At 47.3% G+C, this 27,434-nt stretch overlaps 1 protein-coding gene across 1 annotated transcript in view; it reads right to left on the bottom strand.

Moving 5' to 3' along the window:
• scospondin (subcommissural organ spondin) overlaps positions 1-27,434 on the bottom strand; it is a 74,591-nt gene that overhangs the window by 21,769 nt on the left and 25,388 nt on the right. The window contains exons 35-90 of the mRNA XM_034289198.1: positions 26,789-26,941; positions 26,419-26,556; positions 25,954-26,136; positions 25,115-25,265; positions 23,853-24,012; positions 23,480-23,528; positions 23,095-23,214; positions 22,624-22,872; positions 22,121-22,248; positions 20,657-20,798; positions 20,010-20,187; positions 19,705-19,786; positions 19,588-19,609; positions 19,299-19,419; positions 18,988-19,201; positions 18,161-18,302; positions 17,810-17,980; positions 17,143-17,385; positions 15,796-15,951; positions 15,512-15,670; positions 15,206-15,370; positions 14,544-14,735; positions 14,285-14,404; positions 13,979-14,108; positions 13,405-13,530; positions 12,956-13,245; positions 12,630-12,800; positions 12,162-12,414; positions 11,998-12,044; positions 11,708-11,878; positions 11,203-11,337; positions 10,637-10,773; positions 10,458-10,552; positions 10,316-10,365; positions 9,953-10,123; positions 9,569-9,739; positions 8,424-8,503; positions 7,945-8,114; positions 7,581-7,627; positions 7,273-7,473; positions 6,762-6,932; positions 6,199-6,396; positions 5,965-6,064; positions 5,652-5,872; positions 5,317-5,466; positions 3,442-3,608; positions 3,037-3,176; positions 2,517-2,737; positions 2,392-2,427; positions 2,062-2,226; positions 1,740-1,943; positions 1,346-1,513; positions 1,093-1,227; positions 510-750; positions 259-411; positions 78-124 (exon numbers count right to left, since the gene is read on the bottom strand). Coding sequence (XP_034145089.1) covers positions 78-124; positions 259-411; positions 510-750; positions 1,093-1,227; positions 1,346-1,513; positions 1,740-1,943; positions 2,062-2,226; positions 2,392-2,427; positions 2,517-2,737; positions 3,037-3,176; positions 3,442-3,608; positions 5,317-5,466; positions 5,652-5,872; positions 5,965-6,064; positions 6,199-6,396; positions 6,762-6,932; positions 7,273-7,473; positions 7,581-7,627; positions 7,945-8,114; positions 8,424-8,503; positions 9,569-9,739; positions 9,953-10,123; positions 10,316-10,365; positions 10,458-10,552; positions 10,637-10,773; positions 11,203-11,337; positions 11,708-11,878; positions 11,998-12,044; positions 12,162-12,414; positions 12,630-12,800; positions 12,956-13,245; positions 13,405-13,530; positions 13,979-14,108; positions 14,285-14,404; positions 14,544-14,735; positions 15,206-15,370; positions 15,512-15,670; positions 15,796-15,951; positions 17,143-17,385; positions 17,810-17,980; positions 18,161-18,302; positions 18,988-19,201; positions 19,299-19,419; positions 19,588-19,609; positions 19,705-19,786; positions 20,010-20,187; positions 20,657-20,798; positions 22,121-22,248; positions 22,624-22,872; positions 23,095-23,214; positions 23,480-23,528; positions 23,853-24,012; positions 25,115-25,265; positions 25,954-26,136; positions 26,419-26,556; positions 26,789-26,941 — 8,400 coding nt within the window. The remainder of the gene's footprint in view (positions 1-77; positions 125-258; positions 412-509; positions 751-1,092; positions 1,228-1,345; positions 1,514-1,739; positions 1,944-2,061; positions 2,227-2,391; positions 2,428-2,516; positions 2,738-3,036; positions 3,177-3,441; positions 3,609-5,316; positions 5,467-5,651; positions 5,873-5,964; positions 6,065-6,198; positions 6,397-6,761; positions 6,933-7,272; positions 7,474-7,580; positions 7,628-7,944; positions 8,115-8,423; positions 8,504-9,568; positions 9,740-9,952; positions 10,124-10,315; positions 10,366-10,457; positions 10,553-10,636; positions 10,774-11,202; positions 11,338-11,707; positions 11,879-11,997; positions 12,045-12,161; positions 12,415-12,629; positions 12,801-12,955; positions 13,246-13,404; positions 13,531-13,978; positions 14,109-14,284; positions 14,405-14,543; positions 14,736-15,205; positions 15,371-15,511; positions 15,671-15,795; positions 15,952-17,142; positions 17,386-17,809; positions 17,981-18,160; positions 18,303-18,987; positions 19,202-19,298; positions 19,420-19,587; positions 19,610-19,704; positions 19,787-20,009; positions 20,188-20,656; positions 20,799-22,120; positions 22,249-22,623; positions 22,873-23,094; positions 23,215-23,479; positions 23,529-23,852; positions 24,013-25,114; positions 25,266-25,953; positions 26,137-26,418; positions 26,557-26,788; positions 26,942-27,434) is intronic.

Genomic DNA, 27,434 nt, shown 5'->3' with positions numbered 1-27,434 from the left:
CAATCAGAGAATATAATCTTATGCAAACACAACAGATTGCGCAGGCTGGTGCAGGTATGTGAACATAATCCACCCACCTCGACAGTCAACACCTTGGCAATAGTCTCCCTCTGGAGTACATGTACTGAGAAAAAAAAAAAAACATTTTAGAATAAAATTGGTACAAACCTCAAAAAGCATAACAGTCTACTGTTCCACTGCCGTCACTTTCAAGTCAATCCATATTTAATAGTTTGTATTTTCATTTGATGACCTCACCACTGTTTACATTCTCCCTGTAGCCACGTGTCTCCCACAGTCAGCTCCTGGTTGTCATGGACACAGAGGGGCGGGCAGGGCCCGGGGTCACATGACTTGTGCTGAACCTCCTCAGCCTGGCAGCCCGCTCCCTCACTCTCCTGTATTTGAGATCTAACATGGAACAAACACACACATGAACACACAAACACACGCAAACAGACGATTACCTGTGTGTCCGTGTGGGTCTCCTGTCCTCTCCTCTTCCTCACCTGAAACGAGATCTCTTTCCCCGCCCACAAGTACTGCTGCAGGACGCCCAGTTAGACCAGGAGCTCCAGGTGCAGCTGGCCTCTTGGCAACTCTGATTGGTGCAGGACAGCAGCCCGTCCGAGCAGCTACAGTTGTTACAGTCCACCTGGTGCCAGCTACCTGCTGCCCAGCCCTGGCCAAGGGAGTCCAAACAGTCACACTGCCACACCTGCACGCACACGCCTTCCTGCTGCAGCTGACCTGAACACACACCATAGAATTTGGGTCCCCCCATGAATATGGGTTGTTTGGGAAAAAAAAGTGTCTACTGAATGGCAGATATCTTAAAGTGTGGTTAGAAACGTTAATGAGCGGTCCGCCCCAGGACACACTGTAAGGGTCATAGCTAGGTTTGTTTAACGCTTGATTCCACACGACCTGCTGACAGTCATGAACGCCTGAGTCCTTAATCCATCTGTTTCGTTTCTGAGTAGAATATCCATTAAACCGAAGACCACGGATCTTGCTACTCAGCACCGCTGACAAAGACACCAGCAACAGTCACGGCGAACATTTTACTAGACCATGGAGTCGTCAGTTTACCCTTTGGGCAGCGGCACCCAGACTGGCACTCTGAATTTCCCTGGCACTGGATGCCCTGTTGAAGGTCTGAGCAGCGCTGAGGACACTCGTTGGCACAGGGCACAAACACCTGGCCCGCTGGGCAGCCCTTCTCATCTAGGCAAGAGACGAATGCGTGTAGAAGTTGAGCACAGCACATCAAAAACCCACCTTCAGTCCAGCAATTATGTTTGCACCCAGAGGGACTAGTGCAATGAATGAGGAACAGGCTTACCACAGGGTTTGGTGTTGCAGGGTTTCACCTGATTCTTCTCTCCCTCACACTTGTTCCCTCCATTTTTGGGCGGGGGGCTGGAGCAGAAACGGGTCCGGACAGAGCGCCCGCCCCCGCAGCGCTTGTCACAGAGAGACCAGGGACTCCAGCGAGACCAACCTCCATCCACTGACGAAGAGAGAGAGAGAGAGAGAGCGAGAGAGAGAGAGAGACGGTCCATTACAACCACACCTGAGCCCCTAGACCACAAACCTTTAATGGTCAATAGGAACACGCTAGTCGTCAGGGCATGACACCAAAGAGGAACACATGTAGCCGACACCACAGCTGTTCCCGAGACAAAACACCGCCACACAATATATCGTGATAATCCGGGTAATCAGCGTCCACCCACCTCGACAGGCCCGGATGTTACAGAAGCGGTTGTCCTGGTTCCCACCCAGGATGTCACCGCACCAGGACCCATTGACGCCGGGAGGCAGGAAAGTGCGTAGCCTCTGCTGCTGGCCCACGCCGCAGGAACGGGAGCACGCGGTCCACTCACCCCAGCCCGTCCACGTGCAGTTCCTCTGGGCACAGTCGTCCCCGACACAGGCTCCTGGTTCACACATCCGGTGCATACTTAACGCAACCAAAGGAAAGATGCCCGTACAACTGTGGCACTGAACTGGGGCCTATCTAAGAGGAGTGTGGTACATCGGGGGGGGGGTCATTACCAGGGCACTGGGGTAGATTGCAGGCCTTCTGCTGGAGGGTTTCCCCTGAACAGTGAGGTCGGACACAGTGCCTCCGGCGAGACTTGAGGGCAGGGGTCAGGGAGTCGCTACAAGAGCGAGAGCAGGACGTCCACGACGACCACTGAGAGAAGCCGGCATCCTCATCTACAAGTACAGGGGTGTAAGCTTCAACATGCCTACATACAATGTTCAACATGACGTTTTATGCCTACAATAAAACATCCAAGGAAGTAAGGAGGGAGAGACGGTATCAAACAGAAACAGATGAGGCCTGTCGTTTATGGAGGTAATTAATTAGCATGGAATGACCTGGTAGAGAGGGCTCTTCTGTGGGGCCGGGGATCACTGTGAAAGCAATTACACAGCAGATAAGCTCACATGACAGTGGTACGTGACAGGAGGGGATTCTGCTCTGGGACCGTCCACGGACCTACCTTGGCAGTCCGGAGCCTGGCAGTAGGTGCTCTCCTGACGGGGCCCCAGGCAGTCCCTCCCCCCGCGGGCTGGGGCTGGGTGACTGCAGGCTCGGGTGCGAGTCTTCAGGCCCAGGCCCCCACAGGACAGGGAGCACTGGGTCCAGGGGCCCCAGGGAGACAGGCCCCCATCGACAGGACACAACTCCAAAGTGCAGTTCCACAAACCGTGCCGACACTCGCTACAGGGTGACAGGTGGGTCAAAAAAATTGTCTGACAAACGATGTAAGCAGGCAAACTCGGTATGCTTGTGATGGATATAACAAAGGACACCCACTCACAGCGCTTTGTTAGCGAGCAGGGGTGACCAGATTCTGGTCTTGAGCAGGGAGAGTAGCTCCATTAAACTTTCGGGATATATTTTAAACAACACATTCAAAACACCTGGCGTGGGAGTAGACGTGCACTTGTCTAAGAGCAAATAGCTTTTAGAGAACTTAACCAAAGATTAGTATGCTGTGGTGTATCTCTCTCACTCACCAAGCACTGCAGTCGTGTAGGAACATTTCCCCTGACTGGAACATTGACCCCTGGGTTAGGTTATGGTTGGCCAACACTGGGGTCACAGATACATTCTGGACTGAGGTCAGGAAGTCCTTGTCCACCACACAGGGGCACTCCTAAAAAAATTGACCACAGTGGACTGTTAACTGCATTATTCATACAGTTTGTTTATGTCCAATAAATAACTGCATTTATCCAACATACATTTTGGGGATACAATATATTCTTCTTATAATAAATCAAATCAAACGTTCATTCACAGAGGGATTATTATTACATCTATTTTATACAAGTTAAAAGAATTGAACAATACCACTGAAATTCACATGAAATAACCTTTCATTTATCTGAAACACAAATTGAGTAACCACAGTGACTGGCCTGGAAACAGGCTCCGTTGTGATGGAAGGTCTTGGGGGGGCAGTGACACCCCTCCTCGCAACCTTCTGAGTAGCATCCCTCTCGCCCGCTGACCTGGGCACAGCTGAATGGGCAGCCCTCTCCCCGCTCACACTCCCTGTACAGGCGACCTGGGGGGCAGCCAACATCTGGTACCCAGGAAGGGGTTTGGGCACAATGGGCAGACAGAAGAACAATAATCATAATCATAATCATAAATCATAAATCATAAAGTCCTGATGAAAAGTAGGCCGAATAAAAGGGTATTAAAAAGATATACAATTAAGAAATGTTTTACTGATTTCTACAAATTAAAGAAGACAGTGGTCAAAATGTAAGAAGTCCAGATGTGTAATATTCCATTAATAGTATTTTGTTAGGTGATTTACAAACACCATGACTTGTTACTACTTCTACTACGATACTATTTGCACAACTATACTGCTGCTAATACTACTACTTATGTCCCGTTCCTATAGTACATGTAAAAGGAAATGTCCTATTTTTCCAGGCAGCAAATAATTTATTCATTTGACCGATTGACACTGACTTAATCTAAGCTGGAACAAGGGAGAAAGAGCTTCTCATTTTTTCGAGGAGTATAACTCATACTAACGACACACAGAACCCTGAAAATAGACCCCATAAGGAGACAGAAGGGGAAGCCAGAGTGAAAAATGATGTGTACGCTGCCATACGCCGCTGGGCTATTTCACTTTTAAATGAGGACACCGCTCTTCCTGCCATTGCTTTGTAGTTAACCTTCACTCTGGCACCTCATAGTGATGTTAGTGAGTGGCTGAATATCCAATGGCATCCTATGCCCTATTTAGCAGTGCACCGCTTTGTGCTAGAGACTGAAAAAGTATTGACGGGAAAATATTTATTTGCAGATGTCGCAGGTAAAGCAACTTGCTTAATATGTTAAGCTAACGTCACAGTTTTTAAAGAGTACAATTTGCAGAGGCACTTCCAAAGCAAGCATGCAGCGAAATACAAAAACTGTCAACCGATGCTACAATTCAACAAGTCCAAGCGCAGATGCAGCCTCACTGATGAACATCTTGCAGCAGTACCGCACACTGCTTCAACAGAAATGACTCCTGACTTCACCTCACTTGTCAAGGCCCATACGAGGCTCTCCTATTCATATTGAGTGAGTAGCCATAAAAGTAGATTTCTTGGGTCTGGGCTGCTGGAATGCTGCTGTCGTTATACTGTATGTTAGATGACGGCAACTATACCAACATTTGCTTTGAGTGAAAATCTTCAGAAGTGGTTTCATAGACTTATGTCTGCCCTAATAACTATTATACCTATATAACTGTTATACACTATACCTTGTAATGTAGCTATACCTTGTAGCTTACTCTGTTGAGTTGAAAGTTACGTTTTAAGGCAAATATGTGTTGCAACATTTCTGAGTAATAACCTTTGCCTGGCATAATAACAGTTGTTAACAGAAAAAATGAAAAAAAAACATTGTTGAAGTAAATTTCAATTATGAAAACGGTGTTGCATGGAAAATAAATGCAAGTTAACAGAGTTGGTATGTTGGTTAAAAATGTAATCTGGCCCACGATGCTCTCTGGCATTTTCAGTGTGGCCCCCCAGTGAAAAATATTGCCCACCCCTGCTCTAGTCGAAGGGGCATGGCGGCAGAAGAACGGTTAGAAACAGGCACGTGCTGTTAAAGCTCTTTCACGTGCACTCACACACAAACACTGTCAATCACTCCATGGTTTCCTTGTGGTAAGGAACTTTCCGTCTCACGGTCCGGGGACTCAAAGCCACATCCCAGGGCAACGCCTGAAACAGCAAACGCCAAGTCGGGCACCCGGGAACCCCTGAACTCACCGAGGCAGACCTGGGTGTTGCAGGTCTTACTCTGCCTCTTCATGCCAGAGCAGGGTGGCGAGCTGCAGTCGCGGGTACGGTACTGTTCTCCTCCTCCACAGCTCACTGAACACATGGTCCACGAGGACCAGGGCAGCCAGCGACCAGTGTCTGCGTGGGGTGGGGGGGGGGGGGGGGGTGCATGGCGACAGAACGGTAGCGTCACATGTATTACTGTATGTTCAGAAAAGCCACATCGAGTGTCACATACAGAAAATAATGAATGAACTGAGTTCCAAAGGTTTCAGGGCCATGAAGTAGGCCAGGCGATCACAGTTTTAGTGGTTGGGGTTCACCTGTGCATGCGTGGACATTGCACTCTCTCTGGAGTTCAGCTACGCCCGCACAGCCCCTCCCACCACTCTGAGGGGCAGGGTTATCACACAGACGCAGGCGGACTTTGACTCCACCCCCGCAGGGCGCCGAACAATCCGACCAGTCTCCCCATTGGCTCCAGCCACCGTCGACATGGCAACCGGGGACAGATTGACAGTTGAGAACACCGGCCTCACAGGTGCTGAAATAAAAGGGTCACGAACACTACAGTGACTACCGTCGGCTTCTACGGTTCATCGTCCATCATATCTAATGAGAATGTAGAAACTGTACCAGTTTTTACAGTCACTGATGATGGTCTCGCCTGGATTAGCGAACTGCCAATCTGACTTCCCGGGCCTCACCCATGAGGTGTTACTGGAGTCCAGCCCCTCTGGAGGAACAGAAAGCAAGAAGAGAGAGAGGAGAGTAGATCTGTGATGTTGTGATGAAAGAGCTAATCCTTAGTAAAATACTGTACGTGTTCATCCAACACAACAAATTCATTTGTGTCGGCACTGAACCCACCAGTAGTGCTGTTGTGGAATTTACAGCGACATTCCTCCCTCTCCACACACTGGCCGTCCTGTAACACCTGATTGGCCGGGCAGCCACAAGTCATACTGCACTCCACTGAGTCCACACACTCAGTGTCGCCATGGAGATCAGAGCAGGAGCGGGGACAGGGCTTGCCACAAGGCCAGTTCACCTGCCTTCCTAAACAGTCTGGGAGAGGAGCAGCATGGGAGTAATGTGAGGTCATAACTTACGGCTGGGATACATAGATGGGAGCGCATATAAACAGAGAGCTATAGAAGATTATACCGTCAGAGAGACAGTATATATTTATTTTAATAGTCTCCCCTCTATATTTTAATATTGAGGGGAGACAACATGGTGACAGATATAAACCTGGAGAATCATAGATAATTTTACACTGAGACAAATGAAGAGTAATCATTCAGATTCCATCATACTCCAAAATGTACCATATTCGAAATACATTTTTATCATGTATAATACAAATTATATAGTGTTTGAAAATAATACACACTTTGACACAATCAAACATCATGATGTCATCAACTGACCAGAGCAGATGGTGGTGTTGTCATGGCAGCCACGTCTCTGCCGGCTCCCCCCGTGGCAGGGCAGACCCCCGAATCTGGCAGGGGGGCTATCACATCCCCTGGTCCTCACCGAAACACCCTCACAGCCATCGCACTCTGACCAGGCCGACCACAGACCCCACGAACCGTGAACTGACAGACAGACACACAGGAAGACAGACAGAGAGACAGACAGACAGACACAGAAACAGAAATACACACAGACAGAGGGACAGACAGACACAGAAACAGAAATACACACAGACAGAGGGACAGACAGACACAGAAACAGAAATACACACAGACAGAGGGACAGACAGAGGGACAGACAGAGGGACAGACAGAGGGACACAGAGGAGAGCGAGAGAAGGGGGAAGAGGGGAAAGAACGACACAAAGGTCATTACGCTATTATCATGAACCACATGATGCTCACGACAGCTACCATGACAACCACCCTGCACGGTGACTCAATCCCCATCCTGTGTTGTTACCTGGGCAGAAGGTGACCACGGGACAGGGTTGCCTCTGAATCTGCACCCCCACCCCACCGTGCACTTCCTGTTCCCCCAGGCACGGGGCACCTCCCGCCTTGGGTTTGGGGCAGTCACAGCTCCGGTATCTGGACACCCACTCTGCCCCGCATGTCTTAGAACAGGGCGTCCATTCAGACCAGTCACACCAGCCCCCGGACACTGTCCCCCCCAGAGGGAGGAGAGAAAGGGGTTGGGCCAGACACATTGACACGGTTGTTGCGGTGTGTTGGATGTCTCAGGGTATTTAGACTATATCAGTGACTTACCTGGACAAGGATCGGCGGTGCAATTGAGCCTCCCTCTCTCACAGGTGCTGAAACAGAGCCCACACCAATGAAGATACAACACACACACACACAAAAGCTCAAAACCACACACACACACCACTATTCATAGCCTACCATGACATTTTGCATCAATGTGGAGAAGGAATAGACTGTTATGTATTATTATCAATACTCTTTGAAATTGTAAGGTTTCAGATGTTTGTAGAAGAGCATCAGGGAGACAGTGGTACCACTATCTCTGCCAGATCGTCAAAGCATTCGTATAGACACGGAGAAAACTGGTTGACAAAGCTTCGGCCACTCTCCTCTCTCGTCTTCTGCCTCCCCCTCTTGCCTCTCTCACCAGTTGTTACAGCCGTCTGGGGCAGTGGTGGTCTCCCCAGGGCGGAGCCTCAGTCCGGTGTTGAGGTCCAGACAGGGGCACTCCTCTCTGTTCACGCAGGATGTCCCATTGTCAGACAGCACCTTGCCCTCTGTGCAGTAACACCCCGCCTCACAGAGCCACTCACAGTGCTGCACAACGGGAGTCAGAGTTAGGGGAAGTCAGAGTCATGTGGATTCAGAGTCAGGGGGAGTCAGAGTCAGGGGGAGTCAGAATCATGTGGATTCAGAGTTAAGGGGAGTCAGAGTCAGGTGGAGTCAGAGTTATGGGGAGTCAGAGTCAGGGGGAATCAGAGTTAGGGGAAGTCAGGGGGAGTCAGAGTTAGCATTGCCAAAATGATCAATATCTTAATTATCATCTCTACCATCATCATCATTAGTCATCATCTTTGTTCTACTCATTTTGTAGATACAGTAAATGGATAAATGGGTGACACTCACAGCCAGGTCATCGCAGGAGCGAGGACACGAGGGACCACAGTTACTGAACACTGTCCCAGGTACCTGAGAGCAGGGCGCAACTGAAAATACACGCACAAACCAAGTGTCAGTCATACAAAAAGAACAATCAAACCACACAGTGTTTATATTTAAGTCATTTAGCAGACACTCTTATCCAGTTAATCTGTAAGAGATCAAAACAGTATTCATTATAATCTTAAATGTTTCATCTTTCAAAATGAACCAATTATTTCCATACTTTGCATTCATCAGACAAAAAGTAATTGGCGGCAAGTTCTTATGGTGCACAGTGCGCAAATTCTGAACATCTTATTAGTCAAAGCCCACAGAGATCTGTGAAGCACCGATCCTGAGCTCTGATGTCATGTATGTAGAACACATTGATATACACCTCTGATCTCATGTATGTAGAACACATTAATATACACCTCTGACGTCATGTATGTAGAACACATTAATATACACCTCTGATGTCATGTATGTAGAACACATTGATATACACCTCTGATGTCATGTATGTAGAACAAATTAATATACACCTCTGATGTCATGTATGTAGAACACATTAATATACACCTCTGATGTCATGTATGTAGAACACATTGATATACACCTCTGATGTCATGTATGTAGAACAAATTAATATAAACCTCTGATGTCATGTATGTAGAACACATTGATATACACCTCTGATGTCATGTATGTAGAACAAATTAATATACACCTCTGATGTCATGTATGTAGAACACATTGATATACACCTCTGATGTCATGTATGTAGAACACATTAATATACACCTCTGATGTCATGTATGTAGAACACATTAATATACACCTCTGATGTCATGTATGTAGAACACATTAATATACACCTCTGATGTCATGTATGTAGAACACATTAATATACACCTCTGATGTCATGTATGTAGAACACATTGATATACACCTCTGATGTCATGTATAAATATATATGTATGTTTGTTACTGCACAGCCAATGAGTTCCAATAAAGGCATGTATAAACCCAAATCTAAAAATGTCAAGATGTCTACAATGCCTATGACAAGTGACAGTACACACACACACACACACACACACACACACACACACATAGCGACTGCATACCTGGACAGTGGTCAGTGTTGCAGGTCATGATCTCTGTGCCTAGCCCCTCACAGTAGTCTCCTTCTCTGACAGGACTGGGGCTATCACACTCCCGTCGCCGGCTCTGAACACCCCCACCGCATGACTTGGTGCAGTCCGTCCAGTTGCTCCAATCCCCCCATCCACCACTCCCTGTCAACACCATGACACAGGACAGAGGCTAAACCAAAGTAGTGACGATGGGTGAGTGGTGCTGTACAGGAGTAAACTCAAAATGTTTCCTCATAGACGATACTTAAAGAATGTAAACACATTGTGTCAATTGACACCACAATATGTTTTGTGTCAATCCTATTTTTGTATGTTTTCCCTGTCAGAATAGCACTTCATTAAGGCCTTACTCACGATCACAGGAAGCAGTCATGCACAGCTGGTCTTGGCGGTCAGGTCCGATGCAGGGAAGACCACTTCCAGAACGCCTAGGACTAGAACAGAATCTGTAGCGGGACTGGAGACCTGGTCCACACCTCACTGAACACTGACCCCATGGGGTCCAGGATGACCACTGACCGTCCACTGTGAAAGGAGTGGTAGAGCTCAGGTTGGCCTTAAAGCTAGGAAACCACAACCGTGACCAAATATAGGAAAACTAATGTACCCTTTGTGTTTTAAGATAATGAATCATTTGTAAGAATCTGAAGCTGTAAATACTTAAAGAAAAAACCATTTATAGTCACTAAAAAGGTAAGATGCTGTGATTCCTCTGACCGTTACAGCTGAGTTCAGTGCAGTTCACTAGCCTTCCACCTTCACATGTGCTGTGAGGGAGAGAGAAACGGTGAGAAGACAGCTGCTACTGAACCAGTCCAGGTAAGAATCATACAGTGTTAACCAGGTTGCATAACAGTACCAGTTGTTGCAGTCCCTGGAAACCACGTGGGTCGGTTCATACTGCTCCCCATTCACATCACAACGACACTGAGACACGGGGACACACTTGCCATCCTGGGACGACAGAAAAACGCGAGTGAGAGCGTGCTTTTGTTTGTGTGTGTGTGTGTGTCTGTGTAAATGACCACAGCAACAGACCTGCAGCACAGTGCCATGTGGACACTGACAGCCCGGTGTACAGTTCCTGTCATAATCCATACTGATGTCAGAGCATGTGACCGGTCCCTCCACACACACTGTCCACACCTGTCCCCCGGGGCAGGCCGTCCCATTACCTGGGGATGAGGACAGAGATGATTTCTCATCAGTGGGTTAGGATTACTCTCCACAGGGTTAGGATTACTCTCCACAGGGTTAGGATTACTCTCCACAGGGTTAGGATTACTCTCCACAGGGTTAGGATTACTCACCACAGGGTTAGGATTACTCTCCACAGGGTTAGGATTACTCTCCACAGGGTTAGGATTACTCACCACAGGGTTAGGATTACGCACCGCAGGGTTAGGATTACGCACCGCAGGATTAGGTTTATTCACCACAGGGTTAGGATTACTCACCACAAGGTTAGGATTACTCACCACAGGGTTAGGATTACTCACCACAGGGTTAGGATTACTCACCACAAGGTTAGGATTACTCACCACAGGGTTAGGATTACTCACCACAGGGTTAGGATTACTCACCACAGGGTTAGGATTACTCACCACAGGGTTGCAGGTTACAAGCAGAGAACTGCTGGGCAGTACCGTGGGTCCTCTGGGGTCCCCTGGTTCTATTCCTGTACCCCCCTCCGCAGGTTACAGAACACTCTGACCACACACTCCACGGCTCTTTCACACCTGGAAAATCCACACACACACACACACACACAATGTGATTGGAATATTTCATGCAATTACCTTTTTTTTTTACTGCACCGCTATATTAGTGTCACCATGGAGACCAAGCGGCATACATACACAGACAGTGGGCGAGGGAGGGACTAAGACCTAATGCATGTTCAGGATAGAGGAATAAAGCAGTTTTACAAAAGAGCAGTAGTTGTGTAACACGGTAGGAGGCAGAAAAAACACCAAGAAAACCCCTTTAAAGAGTCAATTTATCAAAAAAGAAAAACTCCCAAAACAATGTATGCACTACAATAAAACATATAAAAAGGGAACTAACAAGCAAATGTCCACATCTGCTGTGCGAGTGTAAAGACCTGACCTTGGCACGGCTCCAGACTGCAGGTGTCCATCCCCACCCGGTCACCCCTGCAGACACGCCCCCCGAATGCAGCCGCCGGGTTGGTCCCAGAGCGGTAGCGCCTCCTCACACCTACATCACAGGTTCTGCTGCAGGCACTCCATGGGGTCCAGCTACTCCAGCCGCAGTCCACTGAGGAAAGAAAAGAGAGGGGCTCTCCTCTCAACATTGACACGAGGGCACTGTGGGCCGTTCCAAGTGGGAACTCATGTTAACGGCACATGAGCAGGAGCTGCTGTAAACACACTCACCTGGACAGGGCGTGGTCCCACACTCCATCTCTCCACTGCGACAGGTGCTACAAGGCAAAAAGACACACAAAAAGACGTGTGTGCGGTTTAAACGGCCTGCTTTCCACAACGTGCGAAGATATGACCCCAAGGCAGAACGGAAAACCGTTTCTTTATGACAGTACCAGTTGTTGCAGTGGTCCAGTTTCACCACAGCTCCCTCCAGGTACACGTTTCCCTGGTAGTAACATGGGCACTGGGATACGGGCACACAGGTGGTGTTGAGCAGATAGAGGCCCAGGGCGCAGTAGCAGCCGTCGTAACACTCCGTGGCACACTCCACTGCCGACGTCACGTCCAGACACATGCGTGGGCATGCGCCACCATGCGCCCGGCACTGCTCTTTGCTCATGAAGGCCATACCTTCTGGACACACTCCTACGTGTGCAAACAAACAAAAAACACACACACACATACGTAGACATAAAGAATGCCACAAACCCTATTGTGTACCGAATTCGTATATTTGATCGGCTAATAAATGCACTTATAAATGTCACCGTTACAGGCATTGGTGAAATGACCCGACACCCTGGGGGTTTTTAATGGGTTTGGGCAGAACACAGTGCGGGTGTATGATGCCGGGCCGGTACCTGAGCAGAGGTGCGAGTTGCAGTCGCGGGTCTGGATGTGAGGTCCTGGGCAGGTGCTGCCCCCATGCTGCGGAGCAGGGGAACTGCAGAAGCGCTCCCTGGTCTGAGCCCCCGAGTCACACTCTGACGAGCACAGGGACCAGGGAGACCATGCCGACCAGCCGCCATTCACTGGGGAGATGGGGGGGGGGGGTCGTAATAGTGTGAAGCTCTAGATGCCACCATTAATCTGCACTGAACTTACACACCATGATGGATGACAGCAACACAGCAGAAAATGTGTGTGTGTGTGTGTGTGTGGGGGGGGGGGGGGGGGTTGTACCAACCTGCACAATGCAGAGTGTTGCAGTGCTCCTGTTCCTCCGATTCCCCCTCGCAGAACATGTGTGTGAGGGCGTGTGTGTAGCTCTGTGTGAGGTTGCATGTTCGGAACCTCCTCCTCAGTCCCACATCGTCCACATGGAGGAAACAGGTCTTGCTGCACTGTGACCATGCCGTCCACTCCCCCCACAGCACCTCCTTACCAGGGGGGCAGGGGCCGAAGCACTGGCGAGCCTCTGACAAGTCCCCTGGACAGGGCTGGACTCTCGAAACCCCTCGTGGGCTGACGGGGGACCTGGGAAACAGGGGCATAGAGAGCGAGACCGGGATCAGATGGTTGATGGGGTGTGTGGAATGGGGGTGAGTCATTTCAGGTGGTTTAGAAGCGCTTTATATAGCTGGACCAGTGTAAAAACCCATTGGAAGTATTCAGAAAAGTGAACTGTCCATCCACCTGTAGCGCTGCTGTAGTCCCGCCCCACAGGAGCTGTCACATGGTGTCCATGACGACCAGGCTGACCAATCACAGCTGGCCACACAGCTGGAGTTGTCACAGGAGACACGGCCATTTTCACACACGCTGTAGGAGATAATGGATTAATGGTGAAGTATATCACATCTGTGTCAGCTGACTACAAAGCCCAAATGAAACTTGTCAACCCAACCCCTTTAAATTGGAAAAATGGAGGCGGTCTGCAAACTGAATAATAGAGGAGGACCTGTCTTGCTCAAGGATAGAATGACAGATGTTACACCTTGTTGGCTCTGGGATTTGATTTAGCAACTGTCCCAAACGTCAGACCACAAATCCAGGGGATAACACTCCAGGGATTTAAAAAAAACACACATTACAAAATTACCCAGCTTTTTCCAGAAAACAGTAAATTACTAAAACCTTACAACAATTTGCAATCCTAAGCACATTCCACAACACATCACTACACAACACAATGATTATTTAAAGAAAACGAATTAATTAGACAGACTAATGTGGGGTGTTGATGTGCGTTTGCCTGTGTGTGTCTCACCATGTGCTACAGTTATCCTTTTTGACCTCCTGCCCAGGCTGCAGTGCCAGTCCCTCCCAGTGACACACACACTGACTGGCAGTCACACAGCGCCCCTCCTGCAGGAAGAACCCAGCCGGACAGCGACAACCTTCATGTAGAGAAAGAAACAGAGATAACTACAAATAGAGCGACGCATATAGAGAGATATTGGCCTGCATTCAAAACCACCGCAACGTCAACAATCTTTAATATGGGAGAAATATTACACACACAAACACACACGCACATACACACACACACCCACGCTCTCACGGACAAACAAACCTGTGATGCACGGGGAGGTGCAGTTGGAGTAATGGAGATGTAAACAGGCGGGAGGACAGGACTCCACTACCCCGGCCTGACAGTCAGTTGGGCTCACCAACACCATGCCGTTCGCACAGCCTGAAACGGCAAACACATCAGAGGCACCTCATATCAGCGGAGGTCTAATGTGACCCAAGGACTTCATCTTCCCTCAGGAGAAAAACTGCAGTCCAATGACACCGCGGTGTAGCCGCCTGACAACACATCTACCGGTCACCTGTGTGTGAGTCAGTACCGGCGCCGCAGGGCTGGCTGTTACAGCTGATGGTCTGTAGCCTCATCCCCTCACAGTCGGCGCCCCCGTTCTTAGGGGGAGGGTTGGAGCAGGTCCGGTTCCTCACCCGGAGACCTCCCCCGCACTGGGCGTCACAAGGTGACCAGCTCGTCCACTCCGACCAATGGCCAGCCACTAGGAGGAGGGGATGAAGGGACGAAGTGACGGAGCAGAGGGTGGTGCGAACGGATGTGGAGGGGAGATGAAGAAGAGCGGGTTGAGGGCTTGGGAGAGTCGTTGCAATGGAAAAATGCTGTAGAGGACTTGGAATGGAAAACAAGGGAGCAATAACAGAAATAGAGAATAGGAGAGAGATAGCTCTGTTACAACGTCAGGAGAGAGAGACAGGTCTGTTACAATGTCAGGAGAGAGAGACAGGTCTGTTACAACGTCAGGATAGAGAGACAGGTCTGTTAACATCAGGAAAGAGAGACAGGATTGTTAAAATGTCAGGAGAGAGAGACAGGACTGTTACAATGTCAGGAGAGATAAACAGGACTGTTACAACGTCAGGAGAGAGAGACAGGATTGTTAAAATGTCAGGAGAGAGAGACAGGTCTGTTACAAGATCAGGAGAGAGAGACAGGTCTTCGGTGGGTCCTTACCTGGGCATGCCTGGGGGAAGCAGGCTCGGCTGTCAAACTGGGCACCTCCACATGTCCCCCCTGACAGAGCCTCTTTAAGGACCTCTCTCTGGCGGAATAGTGACCCCAGGCCACAGGTCACACTGCACTGGCTCCAACCCGTCCAGGCAGACATGATGCAGTCCACTAGATACCAGGTAGAGAGGGTTAACAGACCCCGGGAGAATACACAAGGACAGGCTACTTTCTAATGCATTCAATCCCTTCATTCTACTCCAGGATCCGTGGAAATATAAAGACCATTTGGACCCTTTCTGCTTGCCGTACCACAGTCTCTCTCATCGGATCCATCAGCACAATCCCTGCGGAGGTCACACCTCTTATCCAGGTGGACACACTCCCCGCTGCTGCAGGAGAACTGCTTGGGGGAGCAGGGACTGGGCGGCGCGGGGCGGCTGGTTGTCAGCGCTGGTCGGGGTGTGGTACCTATCGAAGAGCAGACTATTACAGGACTATTACAGGACTTACAGGATGATTATAATTATGATGATGGCGATGGTGCTGAGGAGGAGAACGAGGAGAAAACTAGACACAGGTGACATGTACTGTACCACACTGGTCTTCGTCTGAGCCATCCACGCAGTCCTGGTGACCGTTACACACCGCCTCAGCATCTACACACCCAAACAAACGGCAGGAAAACTGTCCCTCTACACACAGGACTCTGGGTAGGCCACCGTCATTGGTGGTTGTTGAGATCCAAAGAGCTGGGGAGGAAACAAACGCATAGAAATGTGACTAGATGGCTAATTCCTCAGGCTGGATGAGCTATCATTGGAGGACACACAAACGTAACATTTATTTTAACTCCTGGCCTCAACCTTAACACCTAACCCTAACCTTAACTTCAAAACCTAAACCTAACCCAAAAGCCTACAAAGGCTGAAAATGTTATTTCAGTTAGATCCAGAAAAGGTAGGTAATAGGCTCTGTGCACAAGCGTATGGACAAACTTCAGTTTTAGCCAGAAGTCGGCATATCAGTTTCCGGTTTACTTAAGGTGATCACCCGTGTCGCCCAAAATTTAAGTTTTTAGTAGACGTCTCCAAGACCTGCCTAAAATAAGAATTAGTGATGTCCATCGAATTGTTGATGCTCTGCTCCAACAAGCAAGCGGAACAAGGGATTCAAACTCTACGTATCGAGTTATCTGCACAACTACGAGGGTAAGTAGTTTACTGTGGTGTGCCGGCCGGCTATCGGCTAAGCTAATTAGCGACGTGTACCTTTTTAGTGTAGTATTAGGCAGGACAATAGAACACATAAAAATTCACCCTAGCCTCAAAAACGGCAAAAGAACGCTGGCTGAGCTGGATCGCTAGCGCGTCCCCATAGCAAGTGAATTGAAACGAACCTTCGTTCAGCCTCTTCTAACCTTAATGAAGCTTAAAATTCCATAGCCTCAAAAAAGCACCAAAACAGGTCTCCTCTTTTATTTTACAACTGGCATAGGAAGTAAACATCTGGTCCTATATGGTATTAATTGCGCTTAAACCTGCAGTACGTGGAAGTATATAAAAAAGCACTTTTTCTGACTATTTCTAGTCTAGCGTTTGAAGTCATTGAGTGGCGCAAGCCATATTTTATTAAAAAGAGGACATTCTCCTGATTAAAAAGATGCCCCACTTGTACCTTGAAACTTAAATAAGTCACGTACATTATATCTAATTTTTTCCCATACAACAGCATCACTCATCTTGTTGTGAGTTTAGGTGTTTACTAATGCGGATGAGTATTAGTAAGTAAACCGGAAACTGCAATGCCGACTTCTAGACAAAAGTGGAAGTTTGTCACTACGCTGGTGCACAGAGTCTATAAAGCACACACACACTTTTTCTCTCTTAGACAGGAGGATCAGAGAGAGGCCTCGCGTATCCTGTTTCTTTCAGACATCTCACCTGTTGTAGACTCCAGTCCAGGTGATCCAGGATGGAGGGTGCTGGGCCCAACTCCCGGGTACCCGGCAGTGCTGGATGTCATCTGTCCTGACTCTGGGGAGGTGATCCTATGGACCCCTGGCTCCCCTGTGCCCCCTGAGCTGTCAGGACTGAGGCCCGGGCTGCCCGTGGTGGCAATGCCAGGTCGGCCATCCTGGGGCTCTTTGGTGTGTATCCCAGGCTGCCCCTTGCTGGGCGTTGTGCCTGTACAGAGAGAGATATATTGGTTCAGTCGGAACGTTGCGTTACGCATGAGGGGGTAAAAGGGGCCATATATAACTTAGACTATAATACTATCATAAATGACCTGCAGACATGTGAAGTTAATGTTTTAAGTGAATGTTTCAAATACATGATCTCAGTGCCTGAGATATTCCCCATCTAATCATGGTTACTGATCTGCCTGTCAGTTTGAATGGACACTCGCAGCACTATTACCCCCGCCCCAAAAACCCCAGACTAGCTAATACTCCAAAGTGATAATAAACCAAAGTGTCCACGCTGCAAAGTGAATGCTCTGAATAAAACACAAAACCTGTGATCCCCTCAGTACCAAATATACATTCAATATATACATGTGAAAATGCTTACATGTTCTAAACACATTCATGACCTGATCCCTACTCACCACAGTCGATCTCATCTGAATGGTCTTTACAGTTCAGACGTCCATCACACAGTGCAGTGACAGAGACACACTCCCCACTGTGGCAGGCAAACTGGCCCTCGTAACAGTGCTTCACGGTCACCACCCCAATGCCAGGCGGAGACGTGGCACCGCTGGGGGTCACCAACTCATCTGTAACAGGGTGAAGAAGAAGTATGACCTCTGACCCTCACACAGATGAATGGTCGTGGCGACCATATGCCTGTGTAATTGGATTATGCTGCGGCTAATGGATTATATCTGATTACCAAGAGGGACGCTTTCAAACATATAGGAGAGATGAAGAGGTACTATCTCTGGAAATCATCTCACCCCCTCGGCAGCCCAGAATCTCAGCCCGGAGGTAGAAGGTGTGTCTGAATTCCACTGGGATGATACGCAGGTAACGAGCTCGGACCAGCCTGGTCAGCCAACGTGTCACTGGGGTTCGGCCCACCATGCGCACCTCGAACGTCTGGTTGGCACACAAGAAGAAGAAGGTTGTGCCTCACCTTGTATTACAATCATGTTCTGTGGTCACAACACACCGGCCTCCTTACTGTTACTGGAATTTCGAAACAAACGGCTGGGGGCGGGGCTTCAGAGCTGCGTTTCTTTACAATGATCTGACAATTTATGTAAGAGTCATTCTCAACTTTGAAGTCATTAGTGAAGACTCGTCTCTTCAGTGCTGCTGACTGAGTGGGGAAAACAGCCCTGGGGTAGACACTGCCAGGTCCAAAAACAGTATCAGGACAACTGGCGGATGTTGCCAAGCACCTGGCTGCCTGGGTGACGAATCTGGAGGTTGTTCAATACACACTTTGCTTCTGAATCCCAACACTGCCAGCAACGCCAACACAGCAAAGATTGACAAGACATCACTCTGTTTAGATTATATCAGAGCCATAGAAAGAGATCTTGAGGCTTTCAAAGCATAATATCCCTTTTTGTCCCAATCTCATGAATTTTCAAAATGACTTTTTGGCCAAGGCACATGCAAAGCATGTGGCCTACTTTTCTAAATCTGATCATATAAATATTTACGAGGCCATTAGCAGAGTTCCATTTCAAGATGTTTTATGTCTCTTGCAGTTAGTGCTAAATAACAACACAGCATGTTTGAAAGTAACCCAAATAACAAGAACTGTCATTATTACCTTGGCTGGGCTGCCCCTCTCTCCAGCCTCGGTGTAGTCAGTGAAGTGGCTCTGGACCAGGGCGAAGGCCAGGCGGTACTTGGAGAGGTAACCCCACATCCTCTCACTGCCCTGGGTCACCACGCCAGACACCCAGGTGGGTTCCAAGAAGTCCACCTGGAAGTAGGGCTGAGGGTCGCTTGGCAGAGGGCTCCAGCCCGGCTCCATGACAAGCCTGGCACGAGACGACACGAATAATAAAATAACGAAAGTCAAATAGCAAAGGGTAAACATTAAGAGACGCTATCAGCACTCCGATTTTGAGAGCTCACACGTTGGGCACGATGTTGAGGCGTCCAGCATCGGCAGGGTTGTTCGGACGGTGTGTGGACGAGGTCAGCTGACCGTAGCGAATCCTCCCGTCCTCCAATCCCAGTGCAGATGAACAGATTCCTAGGGGGCATCATGGTTAAGACACTCCGGCACAACCCGCGATCTACCGTTCAGATTTTTAGTCTGTCCTTCTTTCACCATTTAAACTAGGCTAAACTTAATAGTGACACAATTCACGCCACTAATGACACTACAATAAAGAAGTGAATGCATCCACGTTCTACTGACCTCTGTGTCCAGGACCCCCTGCCTGTAGGGTATAGAACAAGGAAAGGCGAATGTACCGTGAACTCAAAAAAAGAACATGAATGCACAGTCAATATGATCCCATGTGAACTGACTGACCGTTGGCGTGGGAGTGGTCAGAGGAAGAGTGACAGCAGCCATGCTTGGGGTCCTTAGAGGGGCTGGTGTGGGAGTGAAAGGCCTGGCAGAACACACACCACACATTCTGGTTAAGACACGGGAGTCTCTTAAGCAAACCTTCCAACTTCTTGCCACTGTTTGACTTTGGTACTCTCCAAGGAGTTGAATTCAAGCATATAAAGGTACAGAAAACGAGGCTCCAATTTTAAAGTGTTGCACTATAAAAGAAACACTTGAGGCTCAGCTGGGACCATCTGAGACGACGTTTCTGTGTCGGCTATCACCTCTCTGCCTGGGTGGTGTTGTCATAAGTGTGGCATCCTATCTCATCCTCCCCATTGGGACAGTGGGGGATTCCGTCACAGCGCAGCGCTGCGCCGATACAGCCCCCCGGTGGAGGACAGGAGTACTGCTCGGTTGGACATCCTTGTGGCCGTGTAGGAGTAGGTGAAGGCTGACTTCCTGCAACGTAATTGACAGCATTAAAACCCAGTGGATATCTTCTAGTTCTCTTGCTAAGGGCGTGGCACTACAGACGCGGGTTTCCATACTTACGCGGGGAGAACTGAACCCACAAATACTTCATAAGAGCATCCGATAAATGATTCACATGGAAATCTAAAAAGTATCAGCTTCTCTGTCTGAAAACTGCCACTCAATAATATCAGTACTATGAATAAATGAGAGAAGCCGTCAGGTCGTACACTATACACACTGCAGCGGCATCAGTGGCAGAGCTACCCACTGTGGAGCCCAGTCTCCAGTCACTGACTCTGTTACAGAAGACCCGCTGGGGCCTGGTGCTGCAGACGTGTTCTGTTCCACCCACAGTATCTGAAGGGTTTATTTTGGATTTCGATGCCTCTATGATAGACGTGCATCTTTTCTAACCCGTACACACGACTACATGTGAATGCATAAACAAACAAACCGTCTGCGCAGCCCATGAGCTCCAAGCGGAGGAAGATGCTGTTCTTGAAGTTGTGAGGAAGCACACGAACAAACTGAGCTGACACCACCCTGTCCAGCCTGGAGTAGGACACACTCTGGTCGTCACTGTTCCCTAAGAACACCTGGAGGGGCATCAAGACTCAAGTGAACTGTTGACATTCTCTTTTACAATAGCAACCAGAATCGGTGTGCGGAAATTGGTTATATTTTTCTTCAGCAACTTTACAGTTGTCACATTTTCAACTATGCAGTCAGTAATGTCTAAAATGAAGGGCAATGCTTGCATCCTTGGCCCTTCCCTATGCTCATCCTGTTTGTCATCATCTAACCCTTACCTTAACGAGCCAGTGCTGTAATTACAGCCCTACTGAAGATACCTAAACTTGACCAGGAAAAACTCTCTACTAACCACTTAGTCTCTACTAACGACCAGGAAAAACTCCCTACTAACTACTTGGTCTCTACTAACGACCTCTACTAACAACCAGGAAAAACTCTCTATAACTACTTAGTCTTTACTAACGACCTCTACTAATGACCAGGAAAAACTCTCTACTAACTACTTTCCCATCAAATGTACGAGAGAAATTTGTTGCATCCAGCTTCAGGAACCAAATTAATTATCATATTATTTGTACGACTTCAGGTCAGGTCATTTTGACCCTTGCAAAAACAACTCTGCTTTAGGTTCCCAACAACTTGCTGCTGATTCAGGATCTCCTAGCATTTTCCGGCTCTTGTCAGTGCTGCAACCTCCTCCTGCTGGAGAGAGCACACTGCGGTCCCTGGAACAGCTCTAACCTGGTTCTCCTGCTCCTTTGTCCAACAGGAAGCCATACATCACTATTGGAGAGTCCAGTTTGTACTAGTCTCCAGTCACGTGTGTTGAGCCTGGGGACTCTTCTTATGTTAATGTTTATTCTCCCCTCAACTTCCATTGGTACACTGATAATACCCAGATTTACATTAACACCAAATAGGAAACCGCCTCTGCTTACAACTCTAGAGGTCAGGGCATGACGGAAAGAGAACTTCCTCCCACCACACAAACATAAAGCTGAGGGTACATTATTGATACACCCAAGCAAGTCACCTATATCTGACCTCATCTAAATCAGAGCCACCTCTCTGTCAGCTCCCAACACTTTCTCTTGCTTCATGTCTCAGATCTGCGGGGACTGAGACCCCAGCTACCTAACCCTCATGGAATGCTCTCCATGGACATCTGAGAGCCATTCCCAAACTAGGAACGTATACAATTAACCTTTAAAACATCCTGTCTTCTTCACAGTATTAACTCCTATAGTCCACAACCGCTATATCACATGCCTTGCTTTTAAAAATGTGTTGACTTAACTTGGTATTATATTAAATGTAAAACTCCTAGGGGGAGCTTGCTGAAGTTAGAAAGTTGTAAGTGTTGGAGTTGAAGGGTAGAGGTTACCTTGGCTCTGGGGCGGGCATCAGTAATTAGCTCCTGATAGGTGTCCCACTGTTTGCCATCATTACTGAACTGCAGGAAAAAACTGGACACAAACGTGTCAAATGCACCTCCACCCTGAGTCAAAACACCTGTGAGAAAGGAATAAAGAGATGGAGAGAGATTACATGGAAAGAGAGAGCAAATTAGAGAGAACAGTATGTAGAGAGAAATACAGAAAGAGAATGAGGTTTAGTGGAATGTTTTGTGTGTATGTGTGTGCATGTTGTTGGTAATTGTTATATAAAACTAGCAGCCATAAACAGTAATACTAAGTGATTCTGTACAGTAATACTAAGTGATTTTGTACAGTAATACGAAACGTTTCTAAACAGTTATACTAAGTGTTTCTGTACAGTAATAATAAGCATTTCTATGCAGTAATCCTAATTGTTTCTATACTTTCTCTGCAAGCTGCTGTATGACATCCCCTTATCTGGCTTAAGGTGGTTGAAGTGCTTCATTACCACTGATGTTGTGGGGTCTCAGCAGGTCCAGCTGAAGGTATGGGGTCTGCACAGCTCCAATGTGGCTCCCATGGGCCCCTGGAGGGAGGTTTTTGGACTGCTCTGAGTCTGGGCTCCAGCCCTGCAGGTCCTTGTGGGGGTCCCTGGCATACAGACGCCCTGCCTGAGGTGGGTGGCCCCACTGGTGAGAAGAGGCACTGAAGCTGGAGTCAGGAAGAGACTGGATGCCAAGGGGGGTCCAGCACTCATCTGCACACCCACACACACACACACACACACACACACATGCACCCACACAACATTATTTTATGTATGCTAAATTACAAATACGCCAAATCAGACATTTGGCTCTCGAACAACAAGCACCAGTGTTGTTTTTAATATCAGATGAAAAATGACAGAAAATACACATTTAGACGTTGTGTTTTTATTGTCGGTACTTGTCCTAAGGAGTAATTGAAAGACACTGACCTCCAGGAGGAAGGGGGTGGGTGGGGATCAGGGGTATGGCACCACCTGGTGAGGTTGTAGGTTGGACACTTATTGGCAGGGTTGCGGGTGTTGTTGCCTCTGATAAGGTACCATTTTCACCTGACAGAAAGGAGAATCTCAGTTCAGAAAGAATCCCATTCTCAGTGGCATTTTCCACCCCTTACTATGGTCTGTGTTTACTTAAATGTGTTTGGTTAACCAAATACAACACTTACCACAGGCTTTCATTGCTAACATAGACACAAGGAGCCAGCATATCAACACAAACACTTCAGCCAAATATTGATTTTGCTCAGGTTCATATTGATCATCAGATCTAAAGCTGTGAACAAAGGGAAGCATATGGTTGGGGGAGACTGTTTACCTTCACAAAAACAGCACCTGCTGCCTTCCTCAGGAACCAGCCTCTGTCCCTGCAACACAAAGGAAAAAATTGTTGTTGCTTTGACGACCGGCCATGACAGGAAACTGGTGGCTAAACAGAAGTATGGACTGCCTTGTTTTGGAGATTGAAGATACAAGCTGGAAAATGTACTTTTGAAAGCAACCCACTATTCACACAGAGCTTGAACCCAGTTTACACCATGATGTATTTTGGCATTGGCACCATCCCAAGTATAAAGTACTTGCACAAATGTGGGCGCACACACACCCACACACATACACACACACACGGGCACACACTCACAAACACACACACAAAACATACAAAGTTCCAGTTAGTGCCTGTTTCTGACCTGGGGGCAGCCAGTGGCAGTGTGTGGGCAGTAGGGGGCGCACTGCACAACCAGGTTGGGCAGACAATGGCACAGCAGGCACTGACCCGTCTTCCATCGGTCCCCAACGGCATGGGATTGGCCATGGAACTCACACTCCTCACAGGGGTCGGTCTGACAGCTGGACAACACACACACACAAAAACACACAATGTTGGTTTTACTGTCAAATGTGAGGACTGGCAATTTAAGTTGGTACTTCCAACAACCACATCACCATAATATTTATAGCAATCCCCATAAGCATTGAGTACTGGAACCCAGAATTACTGGTTCATATTTTCTGTTTCAGAGTTGTACTGATGGATTTATGTGATTCAGTAGACCTGCATGTTCATCGGTTAATATACACATGTGATAGAGTAGCACTCCATGTTTATTGGTTAATACAGCCATGTGATAGAGTAGTAATCCATGTTTATTGGTTAGTTTAGTAATGTGATAGAGTAGTGCAGTGCACTCACGGTGTTCCGTACAGATTTACCCCAACTACAGTGTTCAAACGGGGCTACAACCACAACCAACCCAACTATAGTTAATGTGTAATCATCAAAATACGGGGCTTTAACTGGGGAAATACTTAAATGACATGGAAATGGACCAATAGTATTTGAGAAAAATCAGAAAAACTGGACCCTCCGATGCTGTACGGTATACTGTACCATGAGATGTCATGATGTGCCAACCAGCGCTTGTCATGTAACTCGCAGTGTTCCGTACAGTGTTTTTTTGCCTTTGGCTTAGGACCTCTATCATACTACATATGTAGTAGCCTACACTGCAGTTTGACAACATGCCAAGCCGTATTTTTTCCTATGGGAAAAAAGTTGTATGCACCACGTGGAAACTTTTCAAAGTCGACAAGGTTTTATATATATTTGACAATCTTGAAATAGTTACGTAATACAATTTTATAGTATGTTATTCATATTAAATAGTTAATCATTAAAACAAATCTGGTGTAACTCTGTTACTTACTGAAATCTTGTAGCGAGTGAAACTACGATGATTTAGTTGGAAAGAGTAGAAATTCAACTTCATTTGGCTATTTAAATCATATATAACAAGGTCGAGGGCACATCTATAACAAGGTCGAGGGCACAGTGCCCTCACGGAACATCGTGAGGGCACTGTACTCCATGTTGGTTAGTATAGTCATGTGATAGAGTAGTATTCCATGTTTATTGGTTTATATTGTAATTGGATAGACCTGTGTTCCTTACCGGCGAGCTTTCCGGTAGATACCTCTGCACGGTCGCCCTTTGCCATGATTACTGGGGTTATTGGGACTGCGGAAGGACCACTGGACACTCTGCACCCCACACGGTCCCAAACACTCCCCCCATGCGGACCACGATGACCAACCACAGTGGACTGTCACACAAAACACACACAGAAGCAGAGACACAGACACGTGTGTCAGCCATGCAGAAGTGTTGTACAAATTCGGTCAAAGTACACTTTAGTACACCAAGTGGGCTGTCAACTAATCTGCATATTATGGCCACCCTGCGTTGTCAAAATGTCTGATTTGTAATAATATTATGTGAAGAAAAAAAGGTTGAAATGCATCAAGGAAGTTCGATAAATCATTGTGTATGATTCTGTATGTATAATAACATTCATATTGCCGATGTGTTTTCTCTGACAGTCGGACTTACTGCCTAGACTTTGTCCACTATGTTCTAGAGACTGACAAGGAAACAACATGAGCCTCATCTGTCAGGACTGGGGTGATGATATTTTCACAGAATAAATCATTAAACAGTTAAAACATTAAACAATGGTTCTATGTACAAAGCATGCTTTTTTTACAGTTCCTCTCATAACACCACTTCTACATCAGACACATTTTCAAATCAACCACCTAATTTGTGAAACACTGGACAACGATGGGACAATGAGGGGACAATTAATATCTTGAATTTGATCAGAGGGTCATATTTAGGAGACAGGCAATTAATACATGTTTCTGAATGGAAAGTGGTACAATAAAATGTGATTAAAAAAATCACATTGTTCCTACAGAACACGGCCCGACAGTAGTGTTGCGTAGACTGACCTGAACATTCTGGGTTGGGCCGGCAGTGTTGAGGCCTGCCTCTTTCACACGTACAGATCTCACAGTCAACCTTAACCTCCTGTCCAGGCAAGTAGTGCACCCCAGAAACCTCACACACACACTCCTCAGGCAACACACATTGCTGGGTGTGGTTCATCACCCAACCCTCTGGACACCAACATCCTGAGGGACAGAGGGATGGAGAGAAAGAGAGAGAGAGAGAGAGAGAAAGGAAAAAGAGATAATGGAGCAGGGTAAACAAGTGAAGAAAATACTTTGAAGAGTGCTTGGAAATGCAACAAATCCCTGGAAAACGGTAAACACTGTTGTGAACACCCAATGTTGTAAACACATATGTGTTGAATCTTTGGGTAAAATGTGCCTTGGTAAATGGCATGCTTTATATACACTGGATGATAATGGATGATTATGAGATCCTTCTACATGGCTGACATGTTCACTAACCGGAGAAGCAGGCCACTGCCGGGTCACACACTGTGCCACTGCTCACGTGGGCACAAGACATAGGGCAGGGCGCACAGCTGAGCCTCACCAAGCCACTGGGGCATGTGACATTGGCACAGTCATCCTGAGGGCAAGGCTCTGTAGGGGATATGGAGACGTGAGAGAGACAGAGAGAGACAGAGAGAGACAGAGAGAAACAAATGGATGAATATGAAAGCTTAAACACATTATTACATCCAACTTGAGATGATGCAAGTAAGATACTTCTAAGTGGCACAAAACGTCACAGTTTATTTCAAATCATGGAAATTGACCAACTATTTGGTCAAGTATGACACGTGATCCAACACGTCAGTCTCACTGGACTTACTGATTTCCGTGGCAAAGGCAGACTCTCCAGGTAGCTGGGTGCAGTCTCTTCCCCCATTCTGGGGTGGGATACAGGTCCTCTGCCTTACCGCTACGCCCTCACAACCCTCAGAGCAATTGGACCACGTCACCCACGGCAACCACTGACCATCCACTGTTGAGGAGAGTTAGAGAGTTAAATGTCCAGAAAGGTTCTGGGAGGATTGCTGCTGATTACGATGATGGCAAAGACTATGCTGATAATGGTGGTCATGATGAGGACGGTTGTGATGATAGCGATGATGACTATGATGATGATACTGATGTTGATGATGATAAAAATGGTGATGTAATGATGATGGTGATGAGGATGGTGATAATTATGATTATGGCGATGGTGATGACGATAGTAATAATGATAATGATGATGATAATAGAGATAATGGTGATGATGATGAAGGTGGTGATTATGTTAATAATGATCATGGTGATAATAGTGACAATAGTGATAATGATGATGGTGATGATGACAATGATGATAATAATCATATTGGTGATGCAGATGATGAAAATGGTGTTGATAGTGATGATAATAGTGATGAAAATGTGATGTTGATGATGATAATAATGATAACGGTGATGATGATGGTGATGTTGATCATGATAAT

The sequence above is a fragment of the Esox lucius genome, chromosome 21, assembly GCF_011004845.1.
Source record: "Esox lucius isolate fEsoLuc1 chromosome 21, fEsoLuc1.pri, whole genome shotgun sequence".
NCBI classification, from domain to species: Eukaryota; Metazoa; Chordata; class Actinopteri; order Esociformes; family Esocidae; genus Esox; species Esox lucius.
Note: the sequence above shows the minus strand (reverse complement) of the source record. Positions and strands in the feature narration are given on the sequence as shown.